General features: G+C 48.9%; 1 protein-coding gene across 4 annotated transcripts in view; it reads right to left on the reverse strand.

The window, feature by feature from the left end:
- SEPTIN6 (septin 6) overlaps positions 1-15,410 on the reverse strand; it is a 29,832-nt gene that overhangs the window by 4,290 nt on the left and 10,132 nt on the right. For 3 of the 4 annotated variants that reach the window (XM_068411988.1, XM_068411985.1, XM_068411986.1), the window contains exons 3-9: positions 11,401-11,596; positions 10,044-10,230; positions 9,643-9,804; positions 5,244-5,340; positions 4,809-4,977; positions 4,168-4,300; positions 3,304-3,494 (exon numbers count right to left, since the gene is read on the reverse strand). In XM_068411988.1, coding sequence (XP_068268089.1) covers positions 3,304-3,494; positions 4,168-4,300; positions 4,809-4,977; positions 5,244-5,340; positions 9,643-9,804; positions 10,044-10,230; positions 11,401-11,596 — 1,135 coding nt within the window. Of the gene's footprint in view, positions 1-1,291; positions 1,336-3,303; positions 3,495-4,167; positions 4,301-4,808; positions 4,978-5,243; positions 5,341-9,642; positions 9,805-10,043; positions 10,231-11,400; positions 11,597-15,410 lie in introns of all 4 variants that reach the window. The other variant, XM_068411989.1, reaches the window with a different exon arrangement.

A 15,410-nucleotide genomic window follows, 5' to 3' on the forward strand; every position in this document is an offset into this window, starting at 1 on the left:
GGACGCTGCTCTCCTGCCAGGCAGGTGCATTTCTTACGCATCTTTGTTTAAATGAGCCTTCATGTTACAATAGATGCTGGCCCTTCGCACTGCAGACAAGTGCTTATGGCCAGGTTTGTTAACCCTTTGAGGCAACCTTATCTGTTCCACAAGCCTGCCCATGACTATGTGGCCACCTTACATCCCTGCTCACATGAAGGCAGAGACAGTCTGGACAGAGTCACAGCAACTGGAGCAGAGCAGACTCACAGCGTAACACCCCTGACAGGGCTCTGCTCCAGTGGCAACTCTCCATGCCTTGGCAAAACTCCTCAGAAACTCGGTGCTGGCCTTATTCAGTGGCAAAGTGCTCTGGCAGGCTTTCTGGACACATCTTGAATGCAGCCCTCTTCTACCACTAGCGTTACCCTAACCGTGGGCACACTCGGCATCGCTCCCGGGTGTGTGGGTCTGTGTCTGTCTGCTACAACCAAACATCCCATCCATGGGTGACCCATTTGACCGTTAAAAATGTCATAAAGTCTCAGTCTATCTTCAGAGCCTTCATTATCTGCTAAGTGCTCAGCCCATCATCTCGTGGTTTTGGATAATCAACTATAATATTGAATAGTGGTTTGGTTACTGGGCAGTAGCTTCTTTAATGCCCCCTCATGCATACACACACACTCACACACACAGAGTTTGGTGATTCTCTGGTGCTTTGGGACAAAGGAAAGCTCTAGGTTTGGCAGATTTTACCATCTGTTAGTATGTGAAGGGGGGGGATAGAAACTAGTCTTGCATCTACCTTCACCTGCACTGTAACCACAAGTTAACACTACAACTTGGAGGGGTGGGGGGGAAGGAGGAGAAAGGGAAAAGACATTTTCATGAGTAGCTGGGTTCTATCGTCAGCACCATATCTCCATAGCAATTGTTGCCATAGTATCAACATGGCCTATGTGATTAAAGAATATAATTTATTTCTGAGGGAGATGGAATAAAGAAAACAGAGCCAAAGTGCTGGGAAGGTTTAAAAGGAAGAGGACCTAATCCTTATTTTTCTGTGTTTCATGTCCTAATACTGAGTCCCTCTGCATTTTACTTTGCAGGATCTTTAAAGACAAACTTCATTGCACCCTTTTTCCACAACTGCATATGTAGAGAGAGACTCATAGAGCATGTATAGTAAGGGTGAAAGCAGAGGAAGACAGAGATAATATTTATAGGCTTCTGGACTTGCACAGGGTCTGCTTTTTTAGGAACTGTAACTGATCCCACTGTGAGGTCTCTATTAGTTCATGACGCTTACCAGGACAGTGTGCCTCATGCATCATGCAGCCAAACAGCAGCTAACTGTAAAACAGCACAGATGTAAGAACTAACAATGATGATGATGATGATGTAACAACAACAACAAAAAAGAAACCAAGTCATGATTAGTGCAAATTACAGAGCTTGGGTTTAAAAGAGTCACCTGTGAAAGAAAAAGGCTAGTGTACTGCCAGCCACTAGGAAACAAGATAGAATTAAGCTACAGCTTGTGAAATTTATGGATTGTTGCCGATATTTATGATCTAAATACCGAAATGAATTATTAAGGACAACTGGAGAAGTTACAGAGTAAAGAAAGCAGCACCATTTCTAACACAGCTATTTTCCTGGAGGAGAGAGAGGCCTCCTAATATCTTCCCAAGCCTTACTCAAGCACTGACCTATCTCTTCATGGAGTTTTTGGTGCCCTTCTGTGTCCTTAACTGACAAGGACGGTACCAATGCTTTTCCCTATGAATGTGCCTGGTGTCAAGGAGCTCTTCTGAGATCAGAAGTGCTTCTAGGAACAAGAGCATGGCTGGGGCCACAGCGACTAGTTGCTCCTACTATAGGGCATGTCTTCTCCCTTTCCTGCATTCCTGACCCTGACTCATCCCAGGGCTGAAGTCTGCAGTCCTCAGTGCAGATGTCTGAGGGCTCTAAGCATGCAAGAACTCAGCTGTGTATTCCTCACACAGTTCAGGCTGGGGAGAGAAGTCTGTTCCCAGTCAGTCTCAGGCTCCTCAGTATGAAAAGACATTAAAACCCCCTGAAGGTAATTCAAAAGAGCAAATCAAAATATGCAGTGGAAAAAGGAACGGACAAGCGAGAAAAGGGCAGCACTAATTGCTCATCGCAAAAAAATGTTGACATTGAAGCAGCTCCAGTTCAAAACTAAAAAGACTAAACCAGGATCTCATTCTGGTTATTGGGATTTTCCTCTCCTGTCTCATTTGATTCCAAGCTGAACAGTCAAGGGCTATTTTCCCTGACAAACAGTCCCGTCAGCTCTTTGGGCACGTGCCGTATCGTTTATATTAACAGCACTTCTCCATGTCCTTAAGACGGTGTAGCGCAAGGCAAGATTTACTCTGGATTTGCCCCAGGGATGGGCAGAGAGGGGATTATGGCAGTGGTACAGAAACCAGACCCTTGTTTATCTGCACACCGCTCTTTGTACGCATGCTAAAGTGACACAGTTCTGTGTTTCGGGAAACGTACCACAGTGAGCAGAAAAGGAACTGCTCATTGCTAGGTGAACCAGGAGGACTGTTTTAGCTGTACAGCTGGTTGCTCTTGACCAGCTGCAGAGCACGAGGAGCCTGGCATGGGCACTGCAGACGGCCCAGATCACAGGACCCTGACCAGCGGCTGGATCCTGTCACACCAGTCCCTGGCATGGGGAGCTCCTGCTAAAGCCATGCAGTATCTCTCACTGTTTCTGTGGAGGGCAAAAAGCTGATTTAGGGCTGGAGAAGAGTACTAGCACTAACACAGAGCTATGACCTGTCCCCTCATTTTACAGCCTTACATTTTGCAGATTCTAGAATTCAAGACTATTAGTCTCCCTGAATAATTTCCACAGTATAAGCTTTTTTCCAACCTAAACAAATAAGACCCTGAGACAGGACATGCTCCTCTCTGGGGTAGCGGGACACCCCTGCTACTCACACCCTACAGCCTTGGCAGCCAATATTGTTCCGCTTCATTACAAGCACTGACAGACCAAGGGAGGAGCAGGGAATCTCGGGGAATAAAAACAAGTTCATCCTCTCCCATGCTGTGGAGCTCCCAAGCGATGAGGGAGGTTAGCACTGCTCCCTGCTCTTCAGGATGACAGCTAAAGGTAAAATGCTTCCAGCTACTGCCCAGCCTTACTAGGGATTAAATCTGTCTGCAAACCTTCCCCTGATAAGGACTGGCTAGGTTGGGAGACAGATGTGAACACCCAGAAAAATAGTGAAGGAGAACTATTACCAAAAAGCAAACATCACTGGATTAGCAACTTACTTTTTTCTTTCCTTATCTCTTTTAAGAGTTTGTGATCCTCCAGCCTGCTGAGCCTGAGATTGGAGCAATTCAGCTGCTGTCTTCCTTTGTTTAAAAGCATTTACTTCATCATCCAGAGACTTCTTCTTATCCTCTAGCTTCTTTTTTTCATCCTGATGTAACTTCTTCAGGCGATCAAACTTTTCGTGCAGCTAGAGGGAAAGGAGAGAAGTGAGCAGGACCCAGCACTACCAGATATTCTGTTCACAGGAAAAGAGGAAGATGGAAGGATCCCATGAGATCTGAGCCCACAAGTCTCCCTTGGTCTCTGCATCATTTCTAGTCCCCTGAGCTGACACTGCATAGACAAAAGGCAAGGAACAGTCTCCTTCCACAACAGCTTACAAACCAGGCAGTGTTCTAGTGATGCACCATTGCACAGACTAACGACAGAGGATCGGGAGAGTATAATCATAAAAAAAATTTAATCAATTTCCAAGGATCTCCGCCTTATTCCTCTTTCAAGGTCAGTAAATTAATGGATTTTTCACAATGCTAAGGAAGTTGTATGGGTGTATTTTTTATATAACAAGCTTATATCAGGGGCTGTTTCTCTCCTTGAATTTTGCCACCCTACAACTCTCCATCAGAATCAAGACTATAGCACTTTCATGGTGCAGTAAGCTGTACGCTGCAAGCACTGTGATCTAGTTTTGTCCTACAGGATGAACACCTTAATGTCCCCATGACCCCAAGTTAAACTTTAGACTTCTTGATAAGAAAGTCCTAAACCACACTCTGCAGAAAGTGCTTTCGCAGCAGCTTCCTACTTGGGAGTTGATCTATCACTCACAGCCATGAAGAGACAAGTACTGCAGTCTTCACCTCTTTTTCAGCCTCCTTCAGCTCCGCTTCTTTTTCCTTGACCCTCTGGACAAACATTTGCCTCATTGCCTCTTCCTTTTTCTGCAGTTCCCCCAGAAACTCATTTCTTTTGGCTTCATAAGTTTCTTGTAAGCTAAAAAGAAAGGCAGGTCCAGTGATATGACTTGGGACAAACTCTGCTTCCCCTGAGCCTCTGAAATCAGGCCCTCACCATGAATATTGCTTGCCTACAGCACATTTGCTACTCACCCACCCATGTGTGCCCAAGGTCATCTTTATCCAACTGTTTCTGGAGTCTGTAAGCTATTGCACTTTTCTATATGTTGAATGTTGGGCAATTCAAAGAGACCAGCTGGCAACAAACAGTAGTTCAGAGGGACACTGCTGTATCTCTGCAGCACAGACATTTCTACTCCTATACCTGCAGTTTCACAGTTAATCCTGCACACGGTCTCCATGTTTTCACCTTCTCTCACTCAGCCAGCACCTTTGCTGAAGTCTGAATTTATCTGAGCTGGCAGGTTTTCTTGCTGCATTGGTTCTTTACATGCTCTTTCAAGGACACACACATATACACACACACGTGCAGCGCATCCAACAATGCCTCTCTTGAGCTCTCCTGTCTCCTCCAGGGATCCCACCTGAAGGGTTTGCTGTCGGGATCGGTGTCCTTGAAACCCATCTCTTCCAGTTTACATCGCCGGTACAGCTCATAGTGGCGTGTGTGGGTTTGTTCACGAAGGTCTTCCATGTTCACACGGATCAGCATCTCCCGCAGCTTCACAAAGTCGCAGTGAGCTTCATTCTCCACTGTAAGAAGACATGATAAAGAGTAAGACGGGGGCAGAAACAAAGGTCTCTTCCCACATTCCCCACCTGTCTACTCCTCCAACAGGTTTAACAGCCCTTCTGAGCAGAGAAAACTGTCACTGGAGGCCCGACACAAGGATTTAACAAGGGCTAATTCCCAGTGAAATACTGAAGTCCAGCAGGCCCTTGGTCCTCTTATGAGAGCTCACTGCCATCTGGCAGAAGTGTCACCATTCATGCCATGAAAATCCCAAGGCTCAACTCACCCTGCACTGTGCCCCAGGGATACTGACGAGCTTTCATCATTTTGTTTCCTATTTTCAGCTCCTCCGTGCTCCCGATCACTGCAAACGGCAAGTGGGCCTGGAACACATTTAGCGATACCCACATTAGTCCCTCTCAGCTCTGGCTGACTTGCCAGCACACAGATTAGCACAGTCACTGAGCAAGACAGTCATTATGCACACGCTAATCTCAGGGAGTCTAGTCACTGGCCACTAGCCCAAGACAAGGAGGGAGAAGGGAGGGTCCTTTTCGGAAACCTTGTTAGTGCTACCACTCTATATGCTCTACCTGGCTGATCCTCCCAGCCACAGGGTCTCAGGTGAGATGAGCCAGTGCAAGACTAGCATCAGAATGACAGCTCGAACAACGTGCTGCGCGGCTCTGACTGCAGTGCTGTCCCGGGGGCTTGCCATGGCTGAGGAGAACATCTGCACAAGCACAGGAGCAATGAAAGCGGTCTTGGAGCCTTCTTGAATTTATCCCCCCCGCCCCACTCCCTCAGCTCACAGTGGAGCACAAGACAACTCGCTCTATCGGATCAGGAGATCGAAGTCCCTCCTTCACCCCCCGAGTAACAGCTCGCTCTTCCCAGCTTGCTTCAGCCCAGGTGAGGAAGGGCTGAACATGTCCCTGCACCGGGTCAGCCTCTGCATCCACGTGTGCCCTGAGGTCTGCCCCAGGCTGAGCTGAGAAGGACTCTGCATTCCCTGGGGCTGTGCTGAGGCTCCCCTCAGCACTCCCGCTCTCAAATCCTGCAGCACTCCTTTATCAAAACTGGTTCTGAGAAACCCAAAGGAGTGACAATGGCTTTATAAAATCCTCACGATGTTGATGCTACACGCAGCCAATGCTAGATGGCTGCATAGCTAGAGGACAAAGGAGGCCAAATCCAGGGATCACACCCATGAGGAGGGATCCTGGGGACAGCAGAGCAGAGCTGTACCGCTAGCTCAACTGTGCCTTGTTATGCTCTTCAAGCCGAGACATACACTCCACAGAGTACAGTTGTTACAAGTATCTGAAGGCTGACTAAGAACAAGAGAGACTTGCTTTTCAAAAACTCATAAAAGTCACTTCTTAGTAAAGAAGATACTTTTTGCCTTCTGCAGAGAGACTAAGAGACTCGCCCAGTGTAAGCTTAGCAGAGTTGGAACAGAAACACTCCCAACACCTCTCTAGGCTCAGAATACCTCACCTTACACTCCCTTCATTCCCCAAACTCAGGCAGCCAAGCAAACCCCACAGACACTCCTATCATACTTTGCTGCATTTATCTGTTGTGCAGTGAGATCTTTCCCCACCTCCATTTGCTCCTGGGAACTATACTGCATTCTGCCAAGCTGCAAAGAAGTCAAGTGCAAGGTTTCAGCACTTAAAAATAAAGTTGCCAGCTCCGTGCACCCACCCCTTCTGCTGAATTTTGTGCAGTGACATTTGTTGGCTAGAGCTTTTAAAGTGTGCTGAGTTCTGGGCAATTAAAAGGGCCGCAGGAAGCCAACTACATGGAAGATCAGTGACCCTGGCTTGCTTCCAAGAGCAGGTAGCGAAGTTTTAATTCCACAGGTTATGTGAAAACTTGGACAAGTCATGACAGCTTGTAAAGCAAAAGCTTTCAGAGAGGATGCTTTCTGCTTTCAGAGTGTGGCTCATACAGTCAAACTGCAAATACAGCAAAACTGCCTGTAAGCACTCACAAAGATGGGCTCTTCAGCTTTTATTCCTTGGCCTCCCAGCTCTTGCACGGGACACACGCAGAGTAAGTGGGGCTGGTGGTCAGTCTGAAGGGGCCATCCTGCGCCACGCAGAGGCTCTGTGCACCGGGGCCTCCTGGGTCGCTCTCCGTGCCAAGTTACCTTTGCAATCACGTGGACACGCCAGCGCCGGGAGGGACACAGGGCAGCACGGAGCTGTGCCTGCTCAGTGCAGGGTAAGTTCCCTGCGGGAGAGGCCAAGCAGCAGAAAAAAGAAAGTGGTCTCCCAGGCTGAAGGAATCCGATTTTCAGCAGAAGGCTGTCTAATCGCAAAGGGCAGGGGATACAGAACACTGGAGGGGAAGGAAACAACGCTGTCTCAACTGAACAGCCTCCACACCGCAACATGAGGGAAACTCCCCTAGCCAGCTTTCAAAGGAATAATTTGCTGCCTCATTTCTACAAGCTGCAGTTTTTCCTACCTTCAAGACAGACCACACACAAGCAGAGGCACTATGCACAAACGCTTCTGCACATGGGGTCAAGAAGAATCGTCAGCGGTCCCCACGGAGCAGGTCACTGCCTCTCCACCGGCTGCAAACAGGCCCTGCATGTCCTGTGGTGTCCCGTTGTGCAGCCAGTGTCAGGCAGCATGACGGGGGAGAGGGCAAGCAGAGACCCAGGGCTGAGCAAGGGCCACATGCCACCTTCGGCTGCTCTGGGAGGAACGGGAGACATCACACTGCGGGCACATGCTGGCTACTGCCAGGCACTGGGTGGGCTCTTCACCTACTGCAGGTCAGGCTCCTCACTACGGGATGCACTGGAACTGGTCTGTACCTGTGTCCAGCTGCTGGAAACTCTGAAACGCCCCAGGTACTAAACCCCACAAAGGCTACAGCCTCCTCTGCAGGTCTACACAGTTCTATTTCCAGAGGAAAAGACATCGCAGTTCTGTGGCGTCCAAGGTTTCAGGCCAGCCGCTGCCCCTCCAGGACACAGGATCAGGCGAATGTTTGCTAGTGGCAATGGGCTCCCCACTGGTGACCCTCTCCTCCACAGCCCACCAGAGCTGCCCACTTCTCTCCTCTTCCCATCCTGCTGCTTTGGGTGAGAGCTTCCACACCTCCCTGCTGGCTTCTTCAGACTGTCCATGAGGAGCATCCCATGGTCGGCTTCTCCCACAGCCCTTAATGCTTTTTGTTTGCAGAAGAGCAAACAAAGGCTCTCTTCTGCCTTTCTGCCTCTGGCTCCTTGAGGATGGAGTGATGCTGCATCTTCATTTCCAGGAGTAACTGCATTCCTACACAGTGTGAGCACTAAGCACTGAGAAAGATGCCATCACAAAACTACTCTGACCAGGAAACCACCACTGACAGCTCTTACATTAGGACAAACTTCATGTTTCTTTCAGGCCTCTCCACAACACTCTACAACTATTAATATTAGATCAAGAGACGATACAAAAACACGTCAGCTAGATCTGTACTTAATCAACAGCAGTGAAGTGAGCAACTTCCTCTACTTGCTTTCCTGTAAAAAGCCTTCTGGAAAACGGGAGCAAGGTCAGGATGTGCTGCCAGAGAGGCCAAGGGACAGCTTGCTCCATCTTCAGGGAGCCACAGACAGGCACCCATGATGCTGGGAATGCCAGAGCCAGAACAAGCACCTGCAGGCACCTCAAGACAGGTTTGGCCTGAGTTGTGTACTTTTTTTTTCACTTGTTGCTGGTTAAGCTGTGTAACTCCTTGCCACAGGATCCTGGAAGTTCACTGGCAGGGGAGCATCAGGTGATGTGTGGGACAGAAATCCAGAGAAACCCTTGAGCTGAACAGGGTTAGACACTGGGGAAGTATCTGGGGGAAGTGAAGCATCGTATACATTCCCTCTCTTCTTATATGCTCCAAAAGTGACCAAAAGAAGATGTTTAGGGAAGAGAAGGGCCACTGTGCTGGATGGGCCTCTGGTCCCACCCTTGTATTTTATTTCTCACATCAGCACTTGGATGTAGCTCAAGGGAAGCCACTGCTCTAACCAGCCTCATTGTACCCACCCTGTCCATCTGTTCTGGCCGACAGCACCAGAGCCAAAAGGCCAAACCAGACCAAGGATCTAGCTCAGTAACTTGATCAATAATAAAACAGCAACTCAGTGCAGACAGGAGTCCCAAAGCCAGCCAGGTGAAGGGGCTCTGCTGCAAGGACAGCCACAGGCAAGAGGAGACACCCACGGAGGCAGGGCTTTGCAGGAAACACCAGCCCAGGAGAGCATAACTGGTGTGAAAACGCAGGGGAGGAGCAGAGAGGTGCATGTCTGCAGGCAGCCTGCCCCTCACACCAGATGAGTAATACCCGTCTGATTAATTCATAACCCAGGACTGTCCTTGCGCTGCACAGCCAGGCCTCACCATCTGTCCCATTTCCTACATGTCCCTCAACAGATATGCATTAGGACAAGGAAGGGGTTAAAAGACAGTCTGTTTTCTGACTAGAAAAGCCCACCAGAGAGGCAGTAGCCTACCACATCCTCTGCTAGCCTAGGATGACACTACAAGGATGGGATCCCTGTGAAATCCTCTAGTTTTAGGATACAAAAGGGAAAGTGGATTTAAGAAGCACCCCAATATGGGCCACCAACCCCTACAGTGACAGTGCTGTTCTGGGAGAGAAGGAAGCATCGAGTCACTTACATTCATTGTCCCATTTATCTCTGACACTGATTCATCATCTGTTGGGAACTGGTAGATCTGAACCCCGTTACTGACAAGTTCGCTTGTGATTTTAATTTTAAATTTGGTCAGCTCACTCTTGGAAATGGCATCAGATTTGGCAATGATGGGAATGATGTTCACCTAGAAAGGAAGAGAGTGGTAAGAAGTCCTCAGCTTTGCTCCAGGGAGTTCTTCCAAGTCTGCAATACAACTTACAGAAACTTAAAAGTGCTTAATAAATCTATGGGATTTATCTGCCAACCCAGTCATCCCCACTAGCATTAAGGGCTATTCAAGGTGGGGAGATGTGCTCTGGAAAAGCAGCAGCCTTTCCACCACACACACGGTGAACCTGCCCAGTAAGAGTTAAACGTGCCTACCTTGCTGTCAAGCTTCTTCATTGTCACCAAGTCCAGGGATTTCAGCGAGTGGCCTGTTGGAGCAATGAAGTACAAGCAAGCGTGGATCCGTGTGTCATGGTAGTTGTGCAAGACCCTTTTTATCTTCAGTTCTTCTTGCAAGTAGGCTTCAAACTGAGCATCAATGAACTCAACGATGGGCTTATAGCTTTGGTGAAAGGAAAAATAAAAAAGAGTTATACATCTCACAGTCAGAGAGGTAAACAGACAGTGCTCTTTTTTGGCTTTTAAGAAACAAGCTGCTTGTTAGATTTCACTTCCCAAGACCAGTTCTCTCAATCTCCCTTCCTCCTCACCTGCAAGAAATTTTAAAGTTGCACTACTGACAAGGAGATGTGGTCCTACATCAGACTCTAGCAGCCTGTGTGACAAAACACAGTACTGGAGATTAAGCAGAGGACAGGAGACACACCATCCTCTCCAGAGAAAGTGGACTCTCATACTTTGAAATGTGAGAGTGGGAGGCTTTTAAAAGGAAGGGTAAAGTAGACTCATTCGCAGCAGTGCGTAACCCTTGCTTGCACTCAAGGAGTGAAGAGCTTGCTGCTCTCACAACCCTGAGTTCTGCAGGTGGAAGACACATCTCCATTCAGTACTACCTTTGCCCAGTGTTCTGGGGCAGGAAATCCCTGCAACTCCCTTGCAAGGCCATCTGAAATACAGAGCCTGTCAGACTTACAATGAAAAGGATATCAGTGCATCTTAAACAAAACTAAAAAGAAAATCTAGCAGACCCACAAGAAAACAAATCCCATCTGCAATACCTCTATGAAAATGCACCTTGGAGATGGTCTGCTGGAATCGCATACCCCTTAACTGCCACGCTCCAGCCACGCTGGGACGTGAGCTGCCAGAGGTACCTCCCCAGGGCATCTCACTGCACATTTATCGTGCTTCCTTTGGCAACGTGGAAAAGCCCTGCCAGAAGTGGCTGTTAAGCTGAGCAGTCACTAGACCATGCTAGTGGTTTGGTCAGCAGCTTGCGGTCAGCACAGCACAAGGAAACAAGCACAGGTGCCCTGGAGCTCTCTGCTCTCCCCACCACATGAATCTGGGCAGAAGGCTGCCAGCAGGGCAGATATTGCTCTGACAGCATGAGAAAAGCTGCTTTGATAGCTGGAGCAGTGGTGACACACCACAGCCTCTGTCCTCTCTTCCACTTGTCCCATCCCAAAGAGATGACAAGGACAACCCATAAGAAGGAAGGAGGAAAACTTTACAGAGCAGTCTGAAAACTTTACAGCCCAACTAGGGCACAGAGAGAGACCCTGCATGAGACAACCAGGTCACAATACAGCCTCTCTCCCCCTTCGCTCACCTGTCCTCTTTGTTGATCTGATCCCCAAAGCCCACTGTGCTCACAATAGTCAGTTTGAGGTTGACATTGCTCTCCTGCAGGTCATAGGTGTTGGATTTCAGCTGGACCCCAGGCTGTGAGTGAGATGCTGGGTCACCTTCAAACTTGGTGTTGAAAAGCGTGTCCATGAGGGTGGACTTTCCAAGGCCAGTTTCCCCTATTGGAGAAAAAGACAGTTGAAATGTTCTGTTAAATATTAATATGGCTTGGCCTTTCAGCTTCCAAATGTTAACAGGGGTGAAATTGTAGCAGATGAAAGCAGATCTCATGCTCCAAAGGGATCGTCTGGCAAGCAGAAAGCCATGTACAATGGGAGGTCTGTATTCTGGGCAAATTACATTTCACAGTCTAATGGCCATTAATTTCGTTAGAAAATAGAGATGAAAAGAAAGAGGTGAAAAGGCAAAGGGGAAAGCATGGTTCAGATCCTGCATAAACCCACAACTACACTACAGAAGATGCTGTTTTCATGAAAAAGTGGGAGGGGGAATGGGGGTCATTGCCATTTCCAAAAAAAGATGCTTCAGATCAATACGTCTCTTAATAAGCAGCTACTGAAATAGCCTCTTTCCGTGCAGAAACAGAGAGAGTTGGTTCTAGTCCTACAGCAAGCTGCAAGTTGTACAGTTGGTTTCTTTTACCCACAACAGATTGAGTTGGGGGATCAGCCTTCTAGACTGGGAGGGGACATTTTCTGTAGTATCTGGTTTCCATACCTTAGGGGCTACACAAGTTATCCAATACTTTAAAATCTGCTTCCAAAACTTGTGCAGCATTGAACTGCTATTTGGATTCCATCTATCAACAGGGAACCATTTCCTTGTCTGGAAGGAAGAGACAAATCCCAGAGACCAGTCTTAAATTTGTTTTAGATACATCCCAGGAAGAACAGAACAAATCCCTCTGTTCACTCACTTCACAGGGCAGCCTCCCTTGCCACGCTCTGACAACGGAACCAGCTTTCCGAGCTCACAGCATCTGACTTGGAGCTAAACCTGTAGGCAGTCTGGTCTTCTGCCCCGCAAGGGCTGTTGTGTTTTGGGGAAAGCGCGATTCTGAGCTGCCCACATGGCTTTTGCTGAAACTTCAGGAGCCAGCCGAGCCCACCCGCTGCGAAGGCTGCTCCTCCAGCCCGCTGCAGGACCACAGGGAGACTGTGTCTGGCTGAAGCAGCCTTCCCCTCCCTCCCCACCAAGACAACTTCACCATTTTCCTACTTTGCTCAAAAGAAAAGAGCTTCTTATTTTTGTAGGCTTAGAGCTCTGCAACAGTTCCAAACTCGCATGAAATGCCCAATTCAACAAGGGGAAACTCCTCCCCATCCTCCCCCATCCAAATCTCCGAGCCTCACCCCTGCAAGCAGGCAAATTCCTCTCTCTCGGCCCCAGAAGGGACTTCTCTCACTAGAGGCTGAAGTACACGACAGGCAGGGCAGGGCAAACATCCACTGCTCTGGGAACTGAGCAGTCTCTGATTGCCAAGATCATATATCAAGTATCTTTCCAGAAGGCAGCAAGATTCATTAACATTTGAAAGTCAATGTACACCTTGAGCTGCAGAGCTGCCTGCGAGCCAGCTAAGAGCTTGTGCTCCATCACCGACTGATGCCAGCTATGGCCAAAACAGCCACAAATCCAGCTGCTCTTTGCACCAATCTCGTTTGCAATCCAAAGGGGAGAAGGAGCCAGCACCAGGAGCTGGTTGCTGCGATCCCTTGTGCTACGTTAACGCATTAGCCGTATCTACAACACCACTGACTGGAGTGCACCGTCCCGAAGAAGGGAGGGGGACCCAGCAAAGCACAGGGTTATCTTTGTCGTGGGAGGAATGGGCTGGACCATCCAGAAGGCTCATGGCTGGTGACAGCAAGCCTTTCATTGACTTGGAATCTCATAGTCTGGGCTTTTGGGGTACCCTTTGCTGTGAATAGGGAGCAGGTGCGCAAAGCACAGCAGACCAGAGCATCACCACAGTTCGGACTGGGATTTTGAGAGTTAACAGCAGACAGCCTGCACGACCTCGCCAGGCCTTTCTCAGGGATTCCAGGAAAACAGCAATGTAAAAAAAAGACAAAAATCTAAACAGCCTGAGAAGGCTGCAGCATTTCCAGAGCCCCTGCCAAGGGACGGGTGGGACAGAGCAGGGAGTCAGCTGCTTGCCTGCGAATGCCAGGATTCCTGACGAGGCGTCTCAGGACAGGGGAGCTTGTCCTGCTGGGCAGGCAGCCCAGGGGTGTGGGAGCATCGCCTGCAAACCCCCTCCTGTGCCACCATCCCACACTCTCCGTCCCGCAGCCCCGGAGCAGGGTCGGCTCCAGCAACCCAAGCCCCAAGCCTCCAGGGCTGCAGGAAAGGGTGACAGGGGAGCAGCAGTGGTGACCAGGGCAGGGAGCTGCTCTCTGCAGCGGATACACGAGGTCGTGTGTAAATCGCGCAGGCTTCCAGGCAGAAAAAACACCCTGCAAGCCACTTCTTGTTTCTGCCTCCCTCCTTCTTTAGGGCGAAAGGTGTACACGTGAGGCCAAGACTATTGTTTAAACACATACTGAACCTGCTAATCATTGCCCATTTTAAACCAATCTAATGTGTTGTTTCCAGCAGGAGTGACACTAACTGTCAGAGGGGTCAGGAGAAGTGCCTAAGAGATGTAGGCAAATTTTTAAGACAGAACATGCTGTTATACTCCATCTCATGCCAGCTACACAGGGCCAGCAAAGGCAACTTTGAATTCACACGCTGAGGTTTTGCTTTTGGAAGGGGAAGATCCGAACTGGTAAGGCATTTTTCCATAGGTGGGAGTTGCCCATCCAAACACCTACAGCTTCGTGTTTAAAACACATAACACGGCATCTCAACCGTGAAGTCTGCACACCAGAAACAACATTCAGCCAGCAGATACACCCGTCCCCACACTGCGTAACCCCACTGACACGGCATGGCATTAAAGCCTGCCAGGAACAACGAGGAGAGAGGAGAGAGGAATGACTTCCTCAGCTAAAAGAAACACAATGTTAACACTGATGGAGTGACAGAAGATGGTAAAAGATTGAAGATGTTAATAAAGGGCTTCACTGTGTTAAATACGACCAGAGCTAGGGACCAGTGCTACTTTGAAGGGCAAAATGACAGAAGGGAGGATTTCTGAACCTCCTGGGAGTTTCTGCCTGACACAGAGGCAACTTTCCGCTGGCTGGAAGATGTAAATGGTGCCAACTGCTTCTTGTAAGGACAGGAGTCCAGATGGAACAGATGGTCTGATGAAAAAGGACAAGTAGTCTGTGCTCGTTCCAGCTGACAGCGCTGGAATCTTCTCCAAAAAGCAGAAACGATGAATGGGGATTAAGGGAGGCAGAATTATCGTGGAAAAAGCAGCGGTGTCTGCAAACCGAGTGAGAGGCACCCTTGGAAGGGAGATTATTTCCTGATGTCAGGCTTATAGGCACACATGTGATTTGATCTCCAAAACCATACTCCAGGATTATGCAACTCGGCAGTGGTCTGCTCCCCCAAAGCAGGGCGGACAAAGCGCTGTGGGGAGGACAAGGCAGGGAGGGTGACCTTTACTGTTAGAGTTCTGCACCAGGAAGCTCTGACACCTACTGAAAAGCTGGAGCGTTGTGCCTTTCATCATGGGATGGATTTTTGCTGTTAAGTCTGACGATTTTCAGAGAAGTGGAAAAAAAAAATGGCAAAAGACACCACCCCAGTCCATCTCTGGACATACAGCAACCCTACACCAGTGCCCAGAAGGCACCATCCACTCTTAACACCCAACAGCCTGCCAGGCTAGAGATGCTGTGCTGGGCTCCCCGCACCTCCTCTTGGTCTCCTGAGACATGCTCCCTGCTCTGCATGCACATGCACACGGCGTTCTCAGTGCTTGATGGAAACGGTTCATCAAACCCCTCGTTGATGGAGCAGTGGCACCACTTGCAAAAACACAGCTGGGACAGAGATCCTCTGCTCTGGGAC

This window comes from Nyctibius grandis, chromosome 13 (assembly GCF_013368605.1).
Source record: "Nyctibius grandis isolate bNycGra1 chromosome 13, bNycGra1.pri, whole genome shotgun sequence".
Classification (NCBI taxonomy): Eukaryota; Metazoa; Chordata; class Aves; order Nyctibiiformes; family Nyctibiidae; genus Nyctibius; species Nyctibius grandis.